General features: G+C 35.6%; 3 protein-coding genes across 7 annotated transcripts; 2 read left to right on the top strand and 1 right to left on the bottom strand.

The window, feature by feature from the left end:
• Positions 1-2,598: 2,598 nt before the first annotated feature.
• LOC143615093 (uncharacterized) lies at positions 2,599-5,553 on the top strand. Of its 3 annotated transcripts, none has more exons than XM_077088327.1 (7): positions 2,599-2,704; positions 3,303-3,525; positions 3,611-3,737; positions 3,812-4,147; positions 4,221-4,412; positions 4,505-4,717; positions 5,211-5,553. In XM_077088327.1, exons 2-5 carry the CDS (start codon positions 3,308-3,310, stop codon positions 4,260-4,262), a joined length of 723 nt encoding a protein of 240 aa, XP_076944442.1. In that variant the 5' UTR covers positions 2,599-2,704; positions 3,303-3,307; the 3' UTR covers positions 4,263-4,412; positions 4,505-4,717; positions 5,211-5,553. The 3 variants fall into 2 exon arrangements, with proteins under 3 accessions (XP_076944442.1, XP_076944443.1, XP_076944441.1); XM_077088326.1 differs by having other exon boundaries at positions 4,221-4,717.
• A 1,250-nt stretch (positions 5,554-6,803) lies between these two features.
• On the top strand, positions 6,804-13,522 carry LOC143615094 (glutamate receptor 2.7-like). The gene is made up of 5 exons (XM_077088329.1): positions 6,804-7,066; positions 7,237-8,525; positions 10,708-11,017; positions 11,966-12,357; positions 12,993-13,522. The coding sequence occupies exons 1-5, from the start codon at positions 6,808-6,810 to the stop codon at positions 13,500-13,502; spliced, it is 2,760 nt and encodes a 919-aa protein (XP_076944444.1). The 5' UTR covers positions 6,804-6,807; the 3' UTR covers positions 13,503-13,522.
• A 96-nt stretch (positions 13,523-13,618) lies between these two features.
• Positions 13,619-24,499, bottom strand: LOC143615095 (apoptosis inhibitor 5-like protein API5). 3 transcript variants are annotated; one of them, XM_077088331.1, is made up of 16 exons: positions 24,349-24,499; positions 24,111-24,275; positions 17,715-17,814; positions 17,566-17,631; positions 17,386-17,483; positions 17,214-17,288; positions 16,956-17,105; positions 16,804-16,869; positions 16,643-16,708; positions 15,949-16,059; positions 15,772-15,861; positions 15,575-15,681; positions 15,386-15,500; positions 15,227-15,280; positions 14,394-14,491; positions 13,619-13,970 (listed from the first exon to the last, which is right to left on the bottom strand). In XM_077088331.1, exons 1-16 carry the CDS (start codon positions 24,424-24,426, stop codon positions 13,766-13,768), a joined length of 1,644 nt encoding a protein of 547 aa, XP_076944446.1. In that variant the 5' UTR covers positions 24,427-24,499; the 3' UTR covers positions 13,619-13,765. The 3 variants fall into 3 exon arrangements, with proteins under 3 accessions (XP_076944446.1, XP_076944445.1, XP_076944447.1); XM_077088330.1 differs by having other exon boundaries at positions 15,227-15,292; positions 15,395-15,500; XM_077088332.1 differs by having other exon boundaries at positions 15,227-15,292; positions 24,349-24,444.
• Positions 24,500-24,578: the final 79 nt, after the last annotated feature.

Below are 24,578 nucleotides of genomic sequence, written 5' to 3'. Positions count from 1 at the left end.
GATTATATTTTCTTTATGAACCTTTAGTTCAAAACATCTTTTCTTTACTTTAAACCTTTAGTTTAAAATATACTCTTTTTCTTTTATAAGTTAAACCCCTGGTTTTACTTATTTACTTTTCTTAAATACTACGTTTCTTTTTCTTTAAGAAACATATACTTTTAAATCATTTATTTATTATTATCTAAGAATACTCAAATAATAATAATAATAACAAAGATATAGTTTATATCATTTACTTCTAATTCATATTTTCTTTCTTATATTTTCTTTATTTTATTCTCGAGGTATCGAGTATACCCTCGACTTAGGGCTTTAAACCTTTTTAGTTATTTTATTCGGGCATTATGCCTACCTTGTTTCGCTTATAAAACCCTAGATACTTGGGCAACACTTCGACGCCTTTTCTTTTCTCAAGCTTTCTTGATCAACACCTTCTTCGACACGTTTATAGAGATACACCAATCTTCGTCTCTTGTTGGCTCGTACTTCGAGGCGGCATCGGGTCGTCTCTTGGCGGCACGTACTTCAAGATAATCTCGTCGGTACTTCGGGGTATCTTCGGTTTAGGGTAAAAATTACGAGATAACGTTAGCATGCTTTACGAGGAAACTTGGAACAATTATCGAGGTTTAGAGAGATGTTTCTAGAGAGAGAGTGATGTAAGAAATTTGGTGTGATGAATGGGAGGGCCAATGGCCTCCTTTTATAGGCAAATCAGGGGACCCATCGCGATACGCGATGGTCACCTAAGAACCCCTTCGCGTATCGTGACGTAGGGTTGGTGAGTCACCCATAGGTTGGCCACGTGGCAGACGCGGTGCCACGTGGTGACACTTGGCGAACTTTGTGCCACGTGGGGACACGTGGCGAGACACGTGCCCCTTTTCAGACCACGTCATTGCGATACTCAATGAAGTTTGGCCCATGGCCATCGCGTATCGCGACCGGCCTAGATGACAGATATTCTTTTTAGTCCTTTATGTTTGGAACTTGGCAATTTTGGTCCGAAATTTTCATGATGTTACTATTTACATGTTCAAAACTTAATTTTCTTTAAAATAATGAATTTTAATATGAGACGGAAAGTATCATTATGAGATAGTCCATATATTTGTGAGTGCGTCACAAATTAAATTTTGACTCGTATCAAAAGTTGGGATGAGAGGGACCGTATAATGATTAGACGGTTCGTCTAATCTCACTGTTTGGCCCGTTAAGGTTGAGAATGAATTTGACATTTTCCGACGATTGTTTTAAGTGTTCTACGACCTTATGCGTGTATAAAAACACTTATATAACTTCTACAAACCATTTTGACTGAGTTTTAAGTAATTATAGCTTGGATACACGCAAACATAATAAACGAACTAAAACGAGTGTAAGTTTATGCCTACCTTACTTCCAAGCTATATTAGAATCTAAGGATTGATTGGGAATGGCTTCTAAGTTCTAACGCTTCTAGAATACTTGATCAGAGCTCCTACTTGATTACAACACCTTATACTAGCTTAAACTTGCTTATGAACTTCAAGAACAACTTCTTTTCTTGATCATTAAGTGTGTATTGATTATAAACCAATTATTTATGCATGTTATGGACAAGACGCAAGAATGAGTCAACAATGATCGTTTGCCACATTATGGACTAGTTTTGACACATCTTGTTGAAATGGGCAGTGAGATGGACCGTCATAAATGAGATGGTATGTCTCATCCATTGTAGGCGGATGAAACAAGACTGCCCCAAAAGAGTAGGCGTTTGTGACACGTCGTCACAAATGAAAACTTAATACCCAAGTTATGTTTGACAAGGGACGTCACAAAATGAGACGGTCTGCCTCGCCTGAAATTTGAAAAATTAAAAATTAGACCCTGGACTTTAAGTTTTTAAAAAAATGACCAAATGGTCCCTCGACTTTAAAATTTGGCAAAAATGGTATGAAAGTTTTGAAAATATTACATCTGTCTTTGAATATATATATATATATATATATATATATAGACACACACGCTCCATCTTTCTTTCTACTAAGTCTTTTATAGCTCAGCGCTTGCTATTGATCAAGGATGGAACTCTATATCTTGTTCGCCCAAACTTCACTACCTAATGCCATTATCTATAATATAATCAACTATTAAATAATATATTAAAAAACAATTGTAGATAATTTATATATATAGGGGAGGATATTTTGAATGTATCCTATACATACATGCATACATACATACACACAAATTTCATTGTTCGTGATGCAACAGTTGTTCTACGTATTTGGTTTCCTGGTTTTTCTTCTTCTCCTTCTCCGCCCAATCATTTAAAAGATTATTGGAAAAGTGGTGTCACACACCTAATATAAGAAAAAAAAAATAATCACAAAAGTATATGAATGGAATTGCACACAGACCAATCGTTATTAATCATTAAGTGGTCTATCAAAATAAACTCCAACCATCAAACCATAGTATAACAATGAACAATTATAAAAAATTCCAAACATTTATATATAACGTTTTTATACTCATTCTAACTGATGTAATAATTAAAAACTAAGATCCACTTCTCCTTTCATCTGTTCCCGCTAATTCATTCTATGGATTTGTTCCCACCATCTCTACAAGTTATTATAACTTAACTCTCAATCACTCTCTTCTCTCATGGCGATTTTCTCCTGATTTGATAACCAAGAGCAATTTGGTAAAGGTACATATACTCATCGTCTGCATATTATATATTTGAAGTCTTGTAATTAGATTGATTATATTTCCTTTCTTACTGTGTTAGTTATTAAATTATATATATAGCAATTCTTGTATTAGAGAAAAACACTTTATCATCTCAAATCAATTACAATTCCCATTCTTTGCTTTATCTTTAATTCAAACACATATACATACATACCTATCACCTTTCAAGCAATTTGCAACTTTGTTACCAACCCAAGTTTTCAATTTTGACTTTCATGAGAGTCAAATAGATGGAAATAATTTTTAACCTGAGTGAGGGCTGTTGTATTGTTTGAAAACATGTGAAAACGTGCAATTCCAAACACTGCTAAAGTTTTTAATTTTAAAAAAAAATACCTAAAGTACCCCTGGACCAAAATCTGCAATTTTATATAACTAGTTGAACACTGTAAATTGATTGTTTGTCCGTTAAACTCGATATTCATATCAATTCTCAAATAGTCATCACATAATCATCTTCAATATACCGATTTGATGCTTCCAATTTAACAAATAATGAATATGCGATTTTCTGTTTAATGGCAATTATCTAAATATATAATTTTTTGATGTAGATATCATGGCTCGCAGTTCAGCAGGAGGTGGTAGGGGTAGGGGTCGAGTTAGCGGTCAAGATAGGGGTACCGGTGAACAATTAGCTTTGGATGCGAATGAGACACACACTCAACATGAGAGTAATGATGATGACGCGTCAACTGTTGGCCGGCGGGGACCAGTTGCCCCTACGCCACTGCCTGAACCAAGAAATCGGGAGTGGATTTGGATTATTTATGGACAGTAAGTACATAATATTAATATTTCATTTATAAATATTATGTAATTCAAGTAATGTGGACTTTGCTTCATTGTTTTCATTTTATAGATTTAGCAATCAAAGTAGCGCTACCCGGATTATAGGAGAAATTTTGGAGGCCATGTATTCCGAGCCTTGGCTGAGTTGGAAAGAAGTCTCTACAGAGGATCGAAACAGGATGTTTGAGCGTTTCAAGGTTTGTATTTACAAATATTCGTAAATAACATTGTCTATACCTCAATAAACGACTACTAAAGATTGATTTTGTAGGGATACTATCAATGGGAAAATGAGTGGGATGACCAAGTTTACTCTTGTTGGGTGAAGTTTAAGAAAAGAAAATTTAAGGATTTGTTGAGTAGGCTTCGGGAGGGTGCTAAGTTTGCTGCAAGTATGGCGGGTGTAGAATTTCTAGATGATTTCAGAGTTCTTATTCCACATAAGCCACAATGGATGGGGGCTAAGATTTGGGAAGATCTAATTGACAAATGGAATACAGACGAATGGAAGAAAAAGTCTTCTCATAATATCAAAAATAGAGAGAAATCAACAGGAGGCAAACATACTCTCGGCTCACAAACCTATGTGACGGTTAAACTAAAAGCTGTAAGAGATGTTAAATGTCCTTTTATAATAAACATTGCATGCCAATATTAACCTTCAAATATGACTTTTGTAGGATCAAGAACTTGGGCGGTCTGCCACCGTAGATGAAATTTAGATGCAGTCACACGGGAAGAAAGAGACAAGACCTTTAGATAGATTGGCAGGTCGTAAAGGAGGCGAGGGTTCAGGAGATGCAAATGCTTTGGATGAGATCGATATACATAACGATTTTGACTGGGTTGACACCCGAGCAAAGGATTCTCTTGTGAGTTTCTTTACTTATAAAATGTATGTTCTTATTAGTTATTTATCGAAAGTTATAAATATTACAAAACATTATTTTCTTGTATGTTATAGATACCATATCATAAATATGTCAAGGAGAGGCATGGAGATGATGCTAGCAAACGCCCGTTATTTGATCCAGACTCTTGGGTACAAGCTGTTGGGGGAAAGAAAAAAGGTAGACTTTATGGGTTTAATGATATCAGTGACCCACATGCTGTGATGACGGGTATACCATCAACACCGGGTACTAGTGCTTCGTATTTACCTGCAAGAAATGAAGAGGTATGTTTATTTTATTTTGGTCAACTTTTTCATTTATATTTAAGTGATATAATATATTATTTTGTTACTTTTTGTGCTTAGAATTACATGACATTAAATAAATAGGAGTAAATAAATAGGGGACAGGACCGAAACCGGTTAAACGATATTTTTAAACCCGGGAATCTGACCACTACAAATGGGCCAGTCCAGGTTTTGAAAAGGGTTCTACGGGTCAGGTTGGAGGGTTTCACGGGTCTCTTATTGACGAGTACACCTGGTTATGGGGAATACGGGTTTGTTAAATGGGTTTGGCGGGCCAGGTACACGGGTTTGGCGGGTGTGACCCGTTAGATGTTCACTGTTAACAATAAGCGTAATAAATTAACAAAATATAAAAATGAGAAAATAAGTACTATTTAGTGAGATGTTAGACCATTATAATCTTAAAAGTATGATCTGATTTACTTTTACATGTGTGTTAAATTTTGTTTCTAATGTATTTTAATTATAGGTACAACGGTTGAATGAGGAAATAGTGCAACTACGCCAAGAGAAAGAAACGGAAACATTAGAGAAGGAAAAAGAAAGAGCGGAGAAACTTTCAATGATGGAGCAAATAAAGGAAAATAGGGCTGCGAATGCCAAAATGCAAGAGAAAAACGATGAAATGCAAGAGCAAATTCAATTCCTTTTGAAGAACATAACAAAAAGTATCTCTAATTAGTTAAATTTGGTTTTTTTGTTAGCGCAACTATGTTTGACATTTCTCATTGTACCTCTATACTTTTGTCGTGTTTGGTTTTGATGTTTAGTTTGCTTTATGAATCGGTTCAATCTTGTTAACTTTGCAACTATTTGATTATGGTATTCAAATTTATATATAGTGCAAAACTGAATTCTATGTATTAATTTTTGACCGAAACTATAGCCAAAAGGCGGTCGCTAATTTATTCCAAAGCTGGGTTGCGAAATCAGTCGCAAAATCATGTGTAAATAGATTGTCGCAATCTCAGTCGCTAAGTGTATCAGTCACAAATAGGTTCAGTTGCGGTCGCTAACAATTTGGTCGTAAAATCGGTCGTTAAAGTTTCCGGTTGCAAAATTAGTCACAAAATTTTCGGTCACAAAATCGGTCGTAAATAGGTTTGGTCGCAAGGCTGGTCGTAAAATTTTCGTTCACAAAAGCGGTCGAAAATATGTTCGGTTACAAAGCCGGTCGTAAAATTTTCGATCGCAAAACTGGTTGGGAAAAACTGCGGTCGCAATCTCGGTTGCTAAACATTCGGTCACAAAATCGGTCACAAAAACGACTCAGTCGCGAATTCGGTAGTTTACTAAAATTTTTGTCGCAAAATCGGTCGCAACAATATTTTCGGTCGCAAAATAATTCCCGACCAAGGTTTAACCGACCGTCAAAACCGGTCGCTTCTCGGTCGCAAAATGGCATTCGCAACCGATTTGCGACCGAAATGACGGTTGCAAATGCCCAGTTTTCTAGTTGTGTCGCAACATATATGCCACCGTCTCTTCTAGATCCTTTGGTTGCCTCCCTTCATCTATATCTTGATTATTCGCCATCATGAACGTTCCGAATTAACTCGTTTAACTACCGAACAACTGCACACATAAAATATCTTAATAGTAAAAATGCTCGATATATATAAATAACCAAAATATACAATATTAAACACTAAAAACGCGTTCTTTTACCAAATCATCAACGTATACAACATTTTCTTTTTCTGTTATGTAAGACGTTTGTTTAGTAAAATTGTGTGTTTGAAGAGAACTAATCAATAACTTTGAAAGCAAATAATCAAAAATTTAATAAGCCTTGACATTTGAGAAATTAAAAGTTCTTAGTAGCATTTAATTTAAAATGTTTAACATTAGGTTTCGTGTACATACAATCCTAAAACCGTTAGAAAAGTCATTTTTGTCTTATAAATTGCGTGGGAACGTAGGCTACAAGTATCTAAGGTTGATTGCGTCATTGCATTAGTCTCCAACATTGACCAAGTCGTGTGTTGTTGATATTTCTACGCCAATATTGTCCCTTCCTATATAATTAGCAACACAACAAATATCCAAAATGTTAAGCCCCAAATATGCCTTCTTATTATGCACCTTCAAAGCTAATCTTAGTCTTCTTAGTATCATTAATTTTATCAAACAGTTCGAACTCGGCAGCCTTGAATCGAACCACGAACATAGGAGTGATCATCGACGAAGGTTCAAGAGCGGGGAAAGAACAAAAAACGGCCATCGAAATTGCGGTCCAAAAGCTAAATTCAGGCTCCAAACACCATAAGTTGGCTATCCATTTCAAGAACTCTAAAGGAGACCCTCTTGAAGCTGCTTCTTCAGGTTATTATTATTATTATTATTATTATTATTATTATTATTATTATTATTATTATTATTATTATTATTATTATTATTATTATTGGACTACTTTAATATGATTCTTGTTTGTTTAATGAAGCCTTATATATTTGTTACAATTAAAAATGACTGATTAACTTCGTATGTTGCAGCGAGCGATTTGATCGACAAACAACATGTAAAAGTAATAATCGGGACAGATACATGGGAGGAAACCGCAGTAGTAGCGAAAATAGGACAACGTGCTAAAATCCCGGTTATTTCTTTGACTCTTGATGCTTTACAACCTCTATCGCGTGTTCAATGGCCTTACTTAGTACCAATGACGAATCTAAGCATGCACGATGAAGTAAACTGCATCGCGTCTATCGTGCAAACGTGTAACTGGAAACGGGTTATTGTGGTTTATGAGGATAACATATATGGTGGTGAATACCGGGCTGTTTCATTATTATCCGAGGCACTTCAAAAGATCGGTTCTTTAATCGAACACCGTGTGGTTGTTCCTCATTTCACTTCACCTTTCGACCCGAAGGAGACCATTCGTGAAAACTTAGAGGATGTCATGAAGACAGAGCAATCTAGGGTTTTTATCGTGTTGAAAACATCTTTACCGGGAGCAAGTCGGGTGTTTGAAGAAGCTAATAAACTAGGACTAATGGGGCGAGACTCGGTTTGGATTCTAGGAGATGGTTTTTCTAGTTTTCTTGATTCGTTAGACACGTCGAAGTTAAGGCTCATGCAAGGTGCTCTAGGTGTGAAGACGTACTATTCTGAGAAAAGTACGCGGTTTCAAGAGTTTAAGTCTGACTTCAAGACGGTTTTTAGATCAAACTATCCGGAGGAAGATAGATTTGAGCCTGGAATCTATGCTATACGTGCGTATGATAGCATAGAAACTGTCTCACTAGCTATTGATCATTTAGGAAATTTAAATGATACTACTGTCACTGAGAAGTTGCTAGATAAAATTCTATCCAGCAACTTCTCTAGTCTAACGGGTTCGATAGATTTTCAGGATGAAAAACTTTCAGAGGTGTTTCAGATAGTGAATATTATTGGAAAAAGTTATAAAGAGCTCGGGTTTTGGTCACCCGGGTCAGGTTTTTCAAACAGTTTTGGGTTCGGAGATTATCATAGTCTAAGACAAATGGCGATAAACTGGCCTGGCGATCTAATAAGCCGAATTCCAAAAGGATGGGCAATGCCAAGCAATGCTAAGAAAATGAAGATCGGGGTTCCGGATGCAACGTCATTCGATAGGCTTGTGAAAGTGGAATGGATCGAGAGTACAAACGAGACCAAGTATTCGGGGTTTTGCATCGAGGTTTTTGAATCTGTGGTTGCGGTTTTGGAGGAGAAATATGGTTACGCGTTACCTTTTGAGTTCGTAAATATTTCGGGTTCATATGATGATATGGTAGATCAAGTCTATTATAAGGTACTCGTTAACAAACATCATTAAACCATTGATTATTATTTTACTTTTTTTACCAAATCCTAGTTCTAGATAAATTTGCAATGAGCTAAGAACTTAATTTAATAAATTGTTAAGACAATAAAACAAGAGATTCATTTAATCACGACTTCTTGGTGTAGACTTTTCGTTCGTGAATTATTTTGACCTTTGATTTTTCACTTAAGTTTTTAACACGTCTTTCATGTTGACAATTTAATACTTACTACATAACCACTAATTTTTATTTCTATACGTGGAATTCTAAATCATTTCACTTATAATATTATTAGTTAATCTTTCGAAACTTTGTCTCTCTTATTATCTTACATTTGAATAGGATAATGGATATGCAAATAAAACTTTATCAAACTAATAATCTATATCTATAATATAATATATAAATGAAAACATAAAATTCTTACGTGTCGCGATGTGATCGCTCCTCCTTTTTTGGAGTTACCAGATTTGCTTGATTTTTAAATGAAGGTTTCTCATGCATTTCACCCGAATTCACGGGTATGTGTCTCACCAAACCCAGATATTTTTTAAATGTGTTATAACATCTCATTAAATTAAATAACAATCTCACCAAATATTTGATATAAAAATCCTATAAAATAGGGATAACCTAAAAATTAATATCTGATTTCTTAAAAAGAAGATACATGTTATTAAGAATTAAAAGACAATTTTATAGTATAAAAAATAAGCGGGTCTTGGGTCTTACCAAACTCAAATAGCTTTTAAACCAAGTTATATAACATCACATTTATTTGTGAAACCCTTTCATCATCAAATATTAAGTATATTATTAACTTTTGTACAATAAATTAAAATTAAAGGCCAAAAAATATATAAATATTATAAACGAATAATGTTAAACAACTTCCGTAACACGGATGATAAAAGCTAGTTTATTTATATAGTTTTAAGTTTTGTATCGCGTACCTACACGTATAGCTAATATAACCTATGTGTAGATTATATACATAAAATTCATAATTATTTTCTTTTTAAGAAAGATGAGTAGAATACTGTAAATGTTAAATTTAGTTATCTTTTTATTAATTGAGATTCAAAAAATAGATAGTTAATTTTGCTATGCGTATTCTCACAATATATAATCTATTGGGATAGACATCGCATATCATGAGCATTACTTAGGGACGGATTTACAATTTTGATAATGAGTTAAGTTATAATAAGAAGATTAGTTTTTGTAGCAAGGATATGAAATAATTTTGTTCATTTATTTTATACTTGAATGTTTCATATTGGATTAGAGAGAAAATTCAATTGTAAAACAAGGGTAAGGGTATATATAATAGGGATAACACATTTGTTGACTATCTCTTCACATGCAAGGCACATGTCAAATGCTCTCATCATTTTAAAACGTCCATAACTTTTTTATACGACATTTTTTTTCAAAACAGATTCACCTTAATAACGAGTGTTTTTTTATCTTTTATATGAGTACCATATATTTAAATAAAAATAAAAAAAATTCGTAGGTTTTTTACAAATTGTGTTTTACCAAAATTGTGTTTTACAAAATTGTGTTATACAATTGTGTGTTTATTTTTTCATAGTGTTTTTTGCATTGTGTTTTTTAAATTGTGTTATTTAATTGTGTTTTTCATTGTGTTTTTGTCATTGTGTTTTTATTTTCATAGTGTTTTTTCCATTGTGTTTTTTACATTTTTTATAGTGTTTTCCATTGTGCTTTTTCCAGTGGCCATATTCGGTTGATGATTTCCGGTAATTGTTTTTCGGTAAATTTTTTGGCGATTTTTCCAGTGAAATTTTCCGGCCATTGTTTTTCCGGTGACTTTCAGACGAATTTTCCGGTGAAATTTTCCGGCGAACTTTTCTGGTGGAATTTCCTAAGACTTTTCCGGCAAGGTGGTGGCTGGGCGGTGTTGGTTGTAAGAGATGAGAGGAAATTTAAATGGGTTTTTAAGATTAATTAAATGGGTTTTTGAAATTAAATTAAGTAGGTTTTCAATATTAAGGTAGTAGACTAAAATACCCTCTTTTCTAGCCTTCTTAGAAAAATTAAACTTCTTATTTAAACCTTTCTTGTAGAAGTAATATAAAATCATAAATTAAATATTTATGTTGATGTTGTTTTCATTTTTATGCATGCTTCTTTGGTGAAAAGAACTACGATGCCATTGTTGGTGACGTTACGATACTGGCTAATCGTTCTCAGTACGTGGAGTTCACACAACCAATTATCGAGTCAGGGTTGTCGATGGTGGTGCCAGTGAAATCGGATAATCAAAGGGCATGGAAGTTTATGAAACCATTCACCAAGGAGATGTGGCTAGCTACATTATGCATATTGCTATACACAATGTTTGTAGTGTGGTTCATGGAGCATCAAGTGAACCGAGAGTTTAGAGGTCCATGGAAAGATCAACTTGGAACTGCATTATGGTTCACCTTTTCTTCTCTCTTCTTTTCTCACAGTAAGTAACCAGTTGACTTTTAGAAAACTAGTATTAATCCATGACTCATAAACAAGTTGAGCTGAGCTCGAGCTTGTTGAAGTTCAAGGAGCAAGCTAGATTACCATAATAATAGAGCTCGAGCTTGGCTCTTTGAGTAGGGTATGTTGTTCATTGGTCAGCTTTGGGGTTATTTGGGTTGATTCGAATAACGTGAATAACAAAAAATAAAAAAATCATGAATAAAAAAAATATAAATTTAGAAAAAGTTGTAAGTTACACGGATGATCCATCTGGTAAAATTTTCGGAATAAAAAAACTAATGAAATAAAAAATATAAATTTAGTTATTTTGATCTTTAACTTTTTGAAATTACACCTTTACACCAATAGTTTGAACGAACATAATATCAATGGTTTTTCTAGAGTGGATGAAGGTGAAGTTCTTGTTAAATGCATGTAAAATGACTAAAATACCCCTCAAAGTTAAAAAAAATAAAATCACCACATTTGATTTCCTTCTGAAACCAAATACAATTCGACTGGTTTAAAATTTCAAAATCGAAAAATGAATTTGTCATTTCAATCACATTCGGTATGAATTTCAGGCTTTTGAGTCTGATTCCTATAATAAACACTTCTAGTTTTGAGCTTTGTATCCATAGCTTGAGCTCAGCTCGTGAGAAAGTTTTCTAACTTAGCATGGGCTCAACTTGTTTATTTTTATATTTGTATTTATAACTTGTCTATGACATAATATTTAAAAGTTTCTCTTATAATTATATACAAAATATATTTATTATGTAATATATACTTTTTTATTTTATATTAGATAAAAGTTGTTATACATACATACATATATATATAATAGGCTCATGAGCTTAGAAAATATTGGGCAACGGTTCATTTACTAAACAAGCTTAAGTTTAGGCTCTGCTAACGAAACTGTTGGTGTGAATTTATGATGTAGGAGAAAAGATACAAAGCAACCACAGCAAAGTTGTGGTGATGATATGGCTCTTTGTGGTGTTCATCTTAACCTCTAGCTACACGGCTAGCCTCACTTCAATGCTCACTGTTCGTATGCTAGAGCCGACAGTTAGAGACATAGAATGGGTAAGAAAAACCAACGCACCCGTGGGATGTGATCCTGATTCGTTTGTGGGCAGGTACTTGAGGGATGTTCTAGAGCTGAAAAATATTAAAAACGTATCGCTACAAAATGAATATCCAGACTACTTTAAGAACCAAAGTATAAGTGCGGCATTTCTCGAGCTTCCTTATCAGAAATATTTCCTCAGTGAGTATTGTAACGAGTACACGGTTGTCGGACCTTCATACAAATTCGGAGGCTTAGGCTATGTAAGTATACTAACTATATCATTTTCTTTGTTCTTACACTATATGTCTTTGTCAAAAGTTAATAAGGGGTGGGGTCTATAAACATGTTTAAAAAATAAATTTATCTAGGTTGGAGGCGTCTTCACGGGTTGAAGGGTCGAACTCAAACACTATACGTGGTAAAAAATTATGTTAGACACACGAGTCATGACAAGACTATTCGCAGGTTGACAACTTGACACGTGACTCGTGTGACGTGAAATTTTATTATATTCTTTTATTGTTGTATTTATTAACTTTTTACTAGAAAATAAATAAATAAATAATCTAAGTTTATTTCTCTCTTATCCTTTAATTTTCTCATAAAATACTCAAATCAATATTTTCAAATTATTTTTACAAATAAGCAAGTTAACCTGTAAACCTACTAGATCGACATGACCACAATCTATTTAGCTCAATGTGCCCATGGACTCAACCCAAAACATCATACCTATTTTGACCCTTTAACTTTTAGCTATTTTGTTTATGTCGCATTGTCGCCTGTTTTGAGATTAATTCAAGTGGACATGGTCATAACTAGATTGAAACAGTCACCTCTTGAAGTTAAAAACACCAAAACAATTACTAAATGCCTTTACGATGAATCTTTGTAGGTCTTTCCAAAAGATTCTCCGATCACCGACGATGTCTCGGGAGCCATATTATCCCTCTTGGAAGACGGAAAGATCCGCAACATAGAAAACAAATGGCTCAACACACCTCAAAACTGCTCAAGTACCAATCCCGGGTTGGAAACCGAAAGACTCACCCTCGCTAACTTTTGGGGAATATTCCTCATCTCGGGTGTCACCTCAACCCTAAGTCTACTAGTCTTCCTTTATCGGTTGCTCCACAACCAGATAGAGCGACGGATAATGAGCTTCAACGGCTCTCGTTATTCTAATGAGAGCCGTTGGAGAAAAGCAGTCAGAATTGTTCAGATTGTTCTTAGCTTGAACCATAACCGAGTCGAACCGAGAGATACTGTGCATTCCACTCACGAGTGGGCTCGGCAGACCCCACCGAGGTGGGAGTTGGTTAGCCCGACCGAGGTCCCGGAGCATTTGGAAATTGGTAGACCTACTCAACTTGAAATTCCCATGAGAAATACTGATCATAATTAGTTTTGTAAAATTTATAAAATTAGCTATGTAGTTTGTTTATTGTATATACTTTTATAAAGTTTTCTATGCTCATTTTTTATCCATTCGAAGATTCAAAACCGATTCTAAAAAAACAGGCTCAGATGATAGCTAATAACCACATCCGATGGTGTGTATATAACTGAAATACAAAATAAGAAAAACTTCTTAAAACTCAAATATCAAAACATCTAAAGTGTCGAATAACCTGCCTGTCAATCTTATACGTGTTTTAGAAGTGAGAGTTAACGATAATAACCTCTTCCGCGACCCTGGCCCTGACTGTGCCTACCCCACCCCCTACCTTGACCCCCTCCCCTTGAACCACCGCCTCTCCCTCCATATGATAAGCCCTCAAAAGCCCGGTCAACAAGCTGGTTGTTGACTCCACGACCCCTTTTGTTTGATTGGTTGCTAGAACCCTTAACAGCATCTGCGGGCCGTTTCCCTCTAAAGAATTAAAAAAGCTGTGTTAACTTTTTATACATAGGTTAAATAATGTGTCTCTATGTATGAAACACTTCAAGTCCCACTTATTATAAATAATGTGTTTATGTGTGAAAGCATAAACTATGTTATCAGTAAAAGCGCAAATACTATAAAAAAACAAAAATACTTTACGTATTTTCTCATAAAAATCCCTTACCAACTTTTTGTTACGTATTTTCTCATAAAAGTCCCCTTTTGTCAGCTAAAGGGACTTTTATGATAAAAAACAGAAAGTATGTTGGTTTTTATGTGCAAAGAACTGCTAACGGACTTTTACGAGAATAACATAAAAACTATGTTGGTTTTTTATGGTATTTACCCCATTAATAATTACTAAACTTTTTAAATACGTGATGCTCAAATCGGAGATTTTAATGAACGTACCCGGCTGTTTTTGTTGGAGCTACAGTCTTAACCGCTTCATTCCAAGATAAGTTGATTCTTTTGTCTCCAATAAATGAAGGTGATTTCGAATGCAGTGGCTGAATTAAAAAAATTTGCATAAGATCCTGTTTCTTTCTCAAATGCATTTATATAAATATCAATTAAATAAAGTAAAAATATCAGAAATGAAGACACTTTATACTGATATAGACGAGTACACAGCTTACCATAAAACCGAACCGAACAAACACAAACAGAGCATGTTTGTGTGTGTTCGTTTGACTTAACCGACCAAATGATCAGACACGCATAATTAAACAAACGAGGATTTCTTGTTTGTTCGTTTGTTAAGAAATTGAACATGTTCATGTCCGTTGACACTATAAATGAGCGTTCTCGAACGTAAATGAGCGAACACGCATGACCAAACATAATTGAGCTGAGACCACCAAAAAATAAACGCCAACTAACAGCGTGTTGGGCCTAAAAAATAAATAAAACCAGACAATTGCAATGGGCCTAAGAAAATCAAATAAATACTTTCACGAACGTAAGTGACTCACTTAAAACAATGGGAACAAATGAACATAACTGAACCTAAATGAATGAACAAAGTTCGTTCGTTTATCTAAATGAAAAAAAAAATAATTGTTATTTGTTCACTTAATAAATAATTGAGCATAAACGAGCTTCCGGTCGAAAGGTTCACTAAACGTTTGGTTCGTTAACAGGCCAGCCCATGAATTATCGTCTCTAGACTTTATCTACTAATTCAAAGAAAAGAAAGCAAAGTAGCGTATACTCGAAGAAAAGAATATTATTAATTCGAATACCTGTGTCATTGCCAAAATGTTATTGCACGTGCGCAACCCCGTTGTAGCGTTCTGCTTTTGGATTTTCTGCATATTAAAAGGTTGTAATTATAAAGTACAAACATACATACAAAAATACCAGGGTTACAATAAATGAACAAATCATATTTATGAACTCACAATTCTTGCCTTTTCTTCATCAGATACACCAGCGCCTGTTGACTTATTTTGTTGACCCATTCCTTGTGTTAGTTTCTTCATTGTAGCTTTAGTTAGGTCTTCAACACAGCTTAACCTGTAAATACAAAAGTTTTTAACAACTACAAAAGGGTATTTCAGACATTTTTAAGACTGGTAATGAAAAATTACCGTTCAGTGAAATCTTTGTACAACTCTGTGAAGTCTTCACCAAGCCTGTCTGATGGTTGACCGGTCACTATTTTGTAACCGCATAAACTGTTAGTGGCATTTGGGGCCTGTTTTACAAAAGTTAATTTAAACTTCAATAACGGGATAATATGTGGAAATGTTAAAAACAGAATACAGTTATATAAAGTATTACCCACCTTGTTGGCTAAATGGTGGAACGTGTATAACATACACTCGACATATGTGAAGTTCATCTCTTCTCCTGTTTTCCTTCGAGGCATGTATTTCTGAAAAGCAAAGAATAAAATTTAAGAAAAAACTAAAAAATATAGTATAATATTACTACATAAAAGAAATTTTCTTATAAAGTATACCTTTAAGAGCTGAACAACAGAAGGAAGGATCTGCCTCGAGTCTTGAGGTGCTGCGTATGGTGAACTCTCTGCAAGATTCTTGAGCAAGTCTACTTTCCGTTCTTCCGGAAGCTTCATATCAGATTAATTTTCGCAAAGAAACCATGATTTAATATAAAAAAATGTACAACAAACAATGATAGATATCGTACGCATATTCATTATTCAGTATGAAGCCAAAAAAACGAACTGAATTCAATTCTATCGTTTGAAATCGAACAACCAATCTGGTTTTCGGTTATGACTGAATAATGTCATATAGGATAGATATATCCAGTACTTCACAAACTTTTTTCTCAAACATGTCTCAAATCCCAACTTCACATATTTTATACTAACATAATTAATCTTTGTACAATACTATAAATTAATTAAATTAGTTACTGAATAAAATACTATCCGAAAATAATTTATCTTTATATAATTATTATTTAAACTTATACTAAATAAAAATATTATACCAAATTGACTTACCTTTATATATTACTAGTGAATTACTGTATTATGTATTATAATAAAAAGTAATTAAGTAAATTATTTTTTAGCTAAAAACCCAATTCGGTTAGAAACCGAATTTAACCGAAAACTGAACTGATGGACACCTGTAACTGGTATTGTCTTTTGACACAAGAAACAAATTTGAAAAGATTAATACCTTATCGAAAACAGGGAGAATGTGTTTGTTTAAATAATTGAGAAACTTGCTACTTGAAGCACCCCTCTGTATAAAGTATAAAGATTCAGCTAATTAAAAAAGGTAATCTTCTAGAAATATATAAGAAATTTTATAAAATATAAATACCAAAAATGACATACAATAAAAAATGGGAGAGCCATATATAAACATGATATTAATCTATCAACATGGTCCCCATCTGAACCCTGCATTTTGATAGTCATAATCAGCAAAACTTACATATTAAACAAATTAGGGTAAAATAACAAACATGATAAACAATTAAACTCACACTGAATTGTGCATCAAGATCAGCTTGACCTTCAATGATTTCAACAAGCTCTTGCACACGCTCGGTTGGAGCTTTTTCTCCAAATATGCTCAAACTTTTTAAAAAATCCATGAACATCTTGAACTCTGCTCCTGTAACATCTTGTAAACTCTGCAATGTAAATCATACATATAAGAAATTTAGGCTAATTGGAAACAAAAAGACAATATATATTTGATTGACAGAGTTTTTACTAAAATGATAACATAAGAAGCGTACTTTTTTTATTAAATCAGTTATATGCCTTTCCATTTGCTCCTGTGGCTTCAACAGCTCAGATTTCAAAGGAAACACCTATAATTTAAAAATATTTAATCAGACAAAACTTTCATATTATAACAAAAAACACAATAACTGGAACTGATAAGAATTGAAAAGTCAGTCTTGTCACCTTGTCCCTGATAAAGATGAGGGTCCTCTCACGAAGATTATCATCTGTAACGGGTTCATCAACGCTCTCAATGTGCTTAAATAATGCCGTCAACGATGCTGCAAACACATTATTTTTTACAGTAACAGTTATTAACTGGGTATCAAACATTTTACTATAAAATTGAAATTATTGATGTACCTTTTACATCTTGCCTTAACAAAGACAAAAGAGCTTTATGCACTGCATCACGCTCCACGTTTTCTTCTGAAAGTATTAAAGTATCCAAGGTCATATAAATAACTTTAAATAGCGCTTCATCAATACAGAAACTTAATAACCTAATTTACCAGCTATGAGAAGTTGTGCAAGGATGTCAACTATCTTAGAAATATGCTCCGGTGTATCCTTACAGAACAGAGGGAGACCACGAATCGCTTGCACCCGTATCTTTTACAAAATAAGCAGCCAAAAACAAAGTAACAAACAAAACTCAATCCTTATGCAACAAATATCTGGTATACATGTGCTAGGAGACATTAAAGTACAAATTGTTATGTTGTGGTCTCCGATCCATCATGGGTCGGGTCCGGTTTAGACGAATAGACAGAATTAGAAGATTAAGCTGTTTGAGTTTTGGCCAAGCCCAAAAGCTCTAATCAGGCCCAGTTTAGTTAAAGGGTTAAACCCTAATTGTCTAGTCTATATATTCTCTCCTGTACTTGTAAGTTGGTATCACTCAATAATAAGAAAACCCTAGTTATCGACAGTGGACGTAGGTCATACATCGTGACCGAACCACTTAAATCCTTGTCTCTTTCGTTTATTTTTTCGGTTTTACTATTGTATTCGTGTTTGTGTGTGACTCCGAACCTAACAATTGGCATCAGAGCCTGGTTCTCGATTATACACACAGTTCCGCCGCCGCCGCTCCGCTGCTACAGTTCCACTGCCGCTGCTACAGTACCGCCGCCGCTACAGTACCGCCGCCGCTACAGTACCGCGCGCGCCGCTACAGTACCGCGCGCCGCTGCTACAGTTCCGCCGCCGCTGATTAGGGTTCCGCAGCTGCTGGTTCGTTTTTTTTTCTGATCAGTTTCCAGTCCTTTTATTCCTTGGGTAGTTTGGTTGTTTGCTGTAATCAAAACTCAGTTTGGATAATGGCTGAGGACGGAAAGATCAAGATTGAGAAGTTTGATGGTCAGGATTTTGGATGGTGGAAAATGCAAATTGAGGATTTGCTATGTCAGAAAGACTTAATGGAAGCACTAGAAGAGAGGAAACCGGAAAGTATGAAAGATGATGAGTGGAAGGTACTTGACAGAAAAGCCATAGCTGTTATTAGACTCTCACTAGCTAAGAATGTGGCATTCAATATTGTAAATGAAACTACCACGTATGGTCTTATGAAAGCCTTGTCAAATATGTATGAAAAGCCTTCTGCATCAAACAAGGTATTTCTGATTAGACAGCCAGTTAACACCAGAATGAAGGAAGGGGCATCTGTTACCTCTCATGTTAATGACTTCAACACTATTATTTCTCGTTTGTCTTCTGTTGATATCAAGTTTGATGATGAAGTTCAAACGTTACTCTTGTTATCCTCGTTACCCGAAAGTTGGTCAGGGACTGTTACTACAGTTAGTAGTTCTTCTGGGAATACTAAGCTTACTTTTGAAGGAGTCCAGGATTTGATTTTAGGGGAGGACATAAGAAGAAGGAATTCTGGTGAGACATCTAGTTCTATATTGAGCACCGAAGGGAGAGGTAGGAGAAGAGAGAAAGGTAATGGCAGGGGTAGGTCAAAGTCTAGAAGAAGAAGTCAGTCAAAGCCCAGAAAAGACATTGAGAAAAGACATTGAGTGTTGGAATTGCAAAGAAATGGGGCATTTCAGAAACCAATGCCCTAACCCCTCAATTTCAAAAGAAAAGAAAGAATCTAAGAAGGAAGTTAATCTGGCCACCGGTTCAGATGATTCAGAAGGTTCAAAAGAGACTCTTATCTGCTGTGTTGAAGAATCAACAGATTCATGGATTATGGATTCTGGTGCATCTTTTCATGCCACTTATAGCACGAAGAAGATGAAGAATCTCCGAACAGGTAATTTTGGTAAAGTTCGTTTGGCTAATAATCATGCTGTTGATATCACGGGGATGGGGGATATTGAACTAAAAACTTCATTGGGCACCTCATGGACTCTAAAGGATGTTCGGGTCGTTCCTAGCCTTAGAAGAAAGCTAATTTCTGTTGGGCAGTTAGATGACCAAGGATATGATGTTATGTTTGGTGGGGGTCAATGGAAAGTTGTGAAAGGGAATCTTGTGATCGCCAGAGGTAAAAAGAATGGCACTTTATACATGGTTGAAATTCCAGCTGATGGGGTAAATGCAGTGACCAGTGGACCGAGTCAGTCTAGTTTGTGGCACCAACGACTCGGCCACATAAGTGAAAAAGGGATGAAAATGCTCGTTGCTAGAGGAAAAATTCCAGAACTGAAGAAGGTTGAATCTGAATTTTGTGAACCATGTGTTTTCGGTAAAAAGAAGAAAGTATCTTTTGTGAAGACCGGAAAACAACCGAAAGCTCAGAAATTGGAGCTTATTCACTCTGATGTCTATGGACCAACTTCAGTCTCTTCTTTGGGAGGATCGCACTATTATGTCACCTTCATTGATGATTCGACACGCAAGGTATGGGTTTACTTTCTTAAAAATAAATCTGATGTTTTTGATACTTTTAAGAAATGGAAAACTGCTGTTGAATTGGAAACTGATTTGAAGGTGAAATGTTTGAAGTCGGATAACGGTGGTGAATACGTTAGCAAAGAATTTCGTGATTATTGTGAAGAGTACGGTATTCGGATGATCTTTACAGTCCCTGGCACTCCTCAACAAAATGGAGTGGCAGAACGAATGAACAGGACGTTAAATGAAAGGGCAAGAAGTATGAGACTTAATGCCGGGCTTCCAAAGACGTTCTGGGCAGATGCAGTTAACACTGCAGCTTATTTAATTAACCGGGGATTGTCAGTACCGCTGGGTTTCAAGACACCAGAAGAAGAGTGGAAAGGTAAAGCTGCAGATTATAAGCATTTGAAAGTCTTTGGGTGTAGCGCTTATGATCTAGTGAAAAATGACAAGCTTGATGCTAAAGCTAAAAAATATGTTTTCATTGGATATGGGTCAAACGAAATGGGCTACAGGCTTTGGGATTTAGAAAGCAGAAAAGTAGTCAGAAGCAAGCATGCAACTTTTAATGAGGCTGAGTTATACAAAGATAGAAACACTTCAAAATCAAGGGTTCAGAAAGAGCAGGTTGAATATGAAATTGATGCTCAGAAAAAGACAGTTGAGTCAGCTACCGAACCCGAGACAGAAACTGAAGAAACCACAGTTCCTGAATTTGAAGATGATGATATTGGTGGAAATGAAGAGTCAGAGGGAGTCTCTGACAGTGGGAATTCAGAGTCTGAGGATGAACAGTCTCCACAAGAACCTGACCCGCCTCAGCACTGGGTTAGGAGGTCCACCAGAGTTTCTAAACAGCCGGTACGTTACAAACCTTCAGTTAATTATCTCCTTTTAACTGAAAATGGTGAGCCAGAGAGTTATTATGAAGCACTTAAGTTGAAAGATTCGCTCCAGTGGGAGCATGCTATGAAGGAGGAGATGAACTCTTTGAGTAAAAACCAGACATGGGTTTTAACCAAGTTTCCACCAGATAAAAGAGTTCTACAAAATAAATGGGTCTATAGAGTCAAGGAAGAACATGATGGGTCTAAACGATACAAAGCTCGTTTAGTGGTCAAGGGTTTCCAGCAAAAGAAGGGAATTGATTATAATGAAATATTCTCTCCAGTTGTGAAGATGACCACCATCAGATTGATCTTAAGTATTGTTGCTGCAGAAAATTTACATCTAGAGCAATTAGATGTTAAGACAGCATTTTTACATGGTGATCTTGACGAGGAGATCTATATGGCACAACCTGAGGGATTTCAGGTTGCCGGGAAAGAAAAATGGGTCTGCAAATTGAAGAAAAGCTTGTATGGTCTGAAGCAGGCACCTAGGCAATGGTACCTAAAGTTTGATGATTTTATGGTGAGAACTGGGTACAAGAAATGCGAGGCCGACCATTGCTGCTACTTAAAGAAGTTTAAAGGCTCATATATCATTCTACTTCTTTATGTAGATGATATGTTAATTGCAGGATCTGATATGAAGGAGATTCGCAAGTTGAAGAAACAGTTGTCTGATGAATTTGAGATGAAAGATCTTGGTCCAGCCAAACAGATTTTGGGGATGAGTATATCCAGAAAGAAAGATGGCTCCATAACACTATCCCAAGAGAAATACATAGGGAAAGTGTTAGAAAGATTCAGGATGAATGATGAGAAGACTAAACCGAGAAACACACCTTTGGGAAGTCATTTCAAACTTACCAAAGACCAGTCTCCCAGAACAGAGGAAGAAAGAACAGAGATGGCTAAAGTTCCGTATGCATCTGTTGTTGGCAGTCTCATGTACGCCATGGTTTGTACACGGCCAGACATTGCTCATGCTGTCGGGGTAGTTAGTCGTTTTATGTCGGATCCGGGAAAGGAACATTGGGAAGCGGTGAAATGGTTACTCAGATACTTAAAGGGTACTTCCAGTTTGGGGTTATGTTTTAAGGGGAAGGATACAATTCTCAGGGGTTATTCAGATGCTGATCTGGGTGGATGTAAGAAGACGTTTAAAAGCACTACTGGTTATGTTTTCACAGTTGGGGGAACAGCAGTATGTTGGATGTCCAGACTTCAGAAAAGTGTTGCTTTATCAACCACTGAAGCAGAATATATGGCAGCAGCCGAAGCAAGTAAAGAATTAGTATGGTTGAGAACTTTTCTTGAAGAGTTGGGAAAGAAACAGGCAGAGTTCTTATATTGTGACAATGAGAGTGCAGTGAAACTTGCGAAGAATCCAGTCTATCATTCGAAGACTAAGCACATCGGGAGGTGATATCACTTTATCAGAGATTTGATCTGTGATGGTGTTTTCAGTTTGAAAAATATCTCAGGTGCTAAGAATCCAGCAGATATGTTCACCAAGCCGGTGATGCTGGATAAGCTGAAGCTGTGCAGAGCTTCAGCAGGCCTTCAGGAATAATGTTGAAAAGGCGAAGGGTAACTAGGAGGTGCAAAACCAGATGGGTTTTATTTTACATGTACAAGGCAATGCAGGTGAAGACATTTTCCGTCTCCAAATGGGAGCAGGTTGAAATGTTTGACGCATCCAAGTGGTGGTTTAGAGAAGATGTCTCGAAGCCCAAGTGGGAGATTGTTATGTTGTGGTCTCCGATCCATCATGGGTCGGGTCCGGTTTAGACGAATAGACAGAATTAGGAGATTAAGCTGTTTGAGTTTTGGCCAAGCCCAAAAGCTCTAATCAGGCCCAGTTTAGTTAAAGGGTTAAACCCTAATTGTCTAGTCTATATATTCTCTCATGTACTTGTAAGTTGGTATCACTCAATAATAAGAAACCCTAGTTATCGACAGTGGACGTAGGTCATACATCGTGACCAAACCACTTAAATCCTTGTGTCTCTTTCGTTTATTCTTTCGGTTTTACTATTGTATTCGTGTTTGTGTGTGACTCCGAACCTAACACAAATTTCACTTCAACTATCAGATACATTCTCATAACTAAAAATGACCTTGAAGTCATAGCAAAAGCTTACCATGATTCAAGATTCTCATTTAGTCATAATATCAGCTTTAACATTAACATTAAGAAACATGTCTACTTTACAAAATCGTTTGTCTTCTCTATATAATGTAAATGCATTATATTGAACCCATACTTATTAAATGCGATAGGCGCACTCAAGGCACATAAAACTCGCCTGGGGCCTAGGCGCTAGGCGTAAAAAAAAGCAAGGGCCTGAGGAAAAAAAAGTGCACTTAAATAAAAAAAGTAAAAATATATTATGTATATTTAAAAAAATATTACTTTTCAAATAAAATAAATAAAAGCTATTATATAATATTAAATATCACATAATTAGTACCAAAAATTCTAAAATAGTCAAGATTCAAATGTAATTTCAAAACTTGAAAAACAAAATGTTGAATGTAATTCCTTTGACCTCTCCTAGATCTATGTTTCAGTAGCACTCCTTGTGTTACTTTTGCTCGGCTTTTATCTTCTCATGTTCCTGTCCTAGACATGACAATGCCAGAGTGCTCACCTAAGAACTAGAAGAGCATTTATTGAGCATTGCCTGAAAAATGGGCCTAGGCACAAGAAGCGAGGGCTTTTAATAACTATGATTGAACCTCCAAGAAATCAATTCCTAAGAAAACTAGCATCAGCATATAAACAGTACACTCTTTAGATGACGACATTTAGATTAGCTGAAATGCTAAACTACAAAACTGGCCTAAATCCTAACATTACAGATTTGCAAATGCAACGGTCCATCTCAATTACTTTCTAACCATCTGGCACTACCTTTGCTTCATTTACTCACTCAATTAACATAGGTGCTAAAAGCTAGCTAACTTATTACATTACATCACTCAGCAATGGCGTAATGTTCTATACAACTCTACTAGTAATGAATAACTAGTGAACTCGTAAACTACTTCAAGCCTCCGTGCTAAATCATTTCTATCCATTTTTAGTGTTTCCATTCTGCAATTCATCAAATGCCAGTGTACTTATACAGCAAACAATTTAAAAATAATAATAATAATAATACTGACCCCGAGCTCTTCGGCTTCGCACAAATCCAAATGAGCATCAACAGCAGATCCAGATAATCCAGGAAAGAACTTGAAAAACCTAGGGATCAACTGAGCTGCCAATTGCCTGGCCTTAATACTCGAAGTCCTCGCGGCCTCAATAATACTCTTGTAATCCTCCACATTCTACAAATATTAACAACAACAATACATAGATTAATAATAATAATAAGCGGAAACCCTAGGAAGGAAGGTGAACCTGAGACTTGTCTTTGGCTTCGCTGAGGCGTTCGCCGTACACGTAGAGGCTTTCGATGTCGTTTGAAGCGTCCGTCATTGCTGATAACGATATGTGTACGTATTACGGGTTTTAGCAACAGTGAGTTCGGTGAAGAGGTTGGTTATTTCAATTGGATTGAATTCAATTGAAATGAATGAAGAGGAGTGAGGTTTTTGTCACTCCCAATTGGCTGCAGTCAGTGTGTGTGA

Source organism: Bidens hawaiensis, unplaced genomic scaffold (assembly GCF_021521415.1).
Source record: "Bidens hawaiensis isolate Kalapana, Puna unplaced genomic scaffold, B.hawaiensis_p1.1 tig00041851_1, whole genome shotgun sequence".
NCBI lineage: Eukaryota > Viridiplantae > Streptophyta > Magnoliopsida > Asterales > Asteraceae > Bidens > Bidens hawaiensis.
This window is presented reverse-complemented; position numbering and strand designations above follow the sequence as displayed.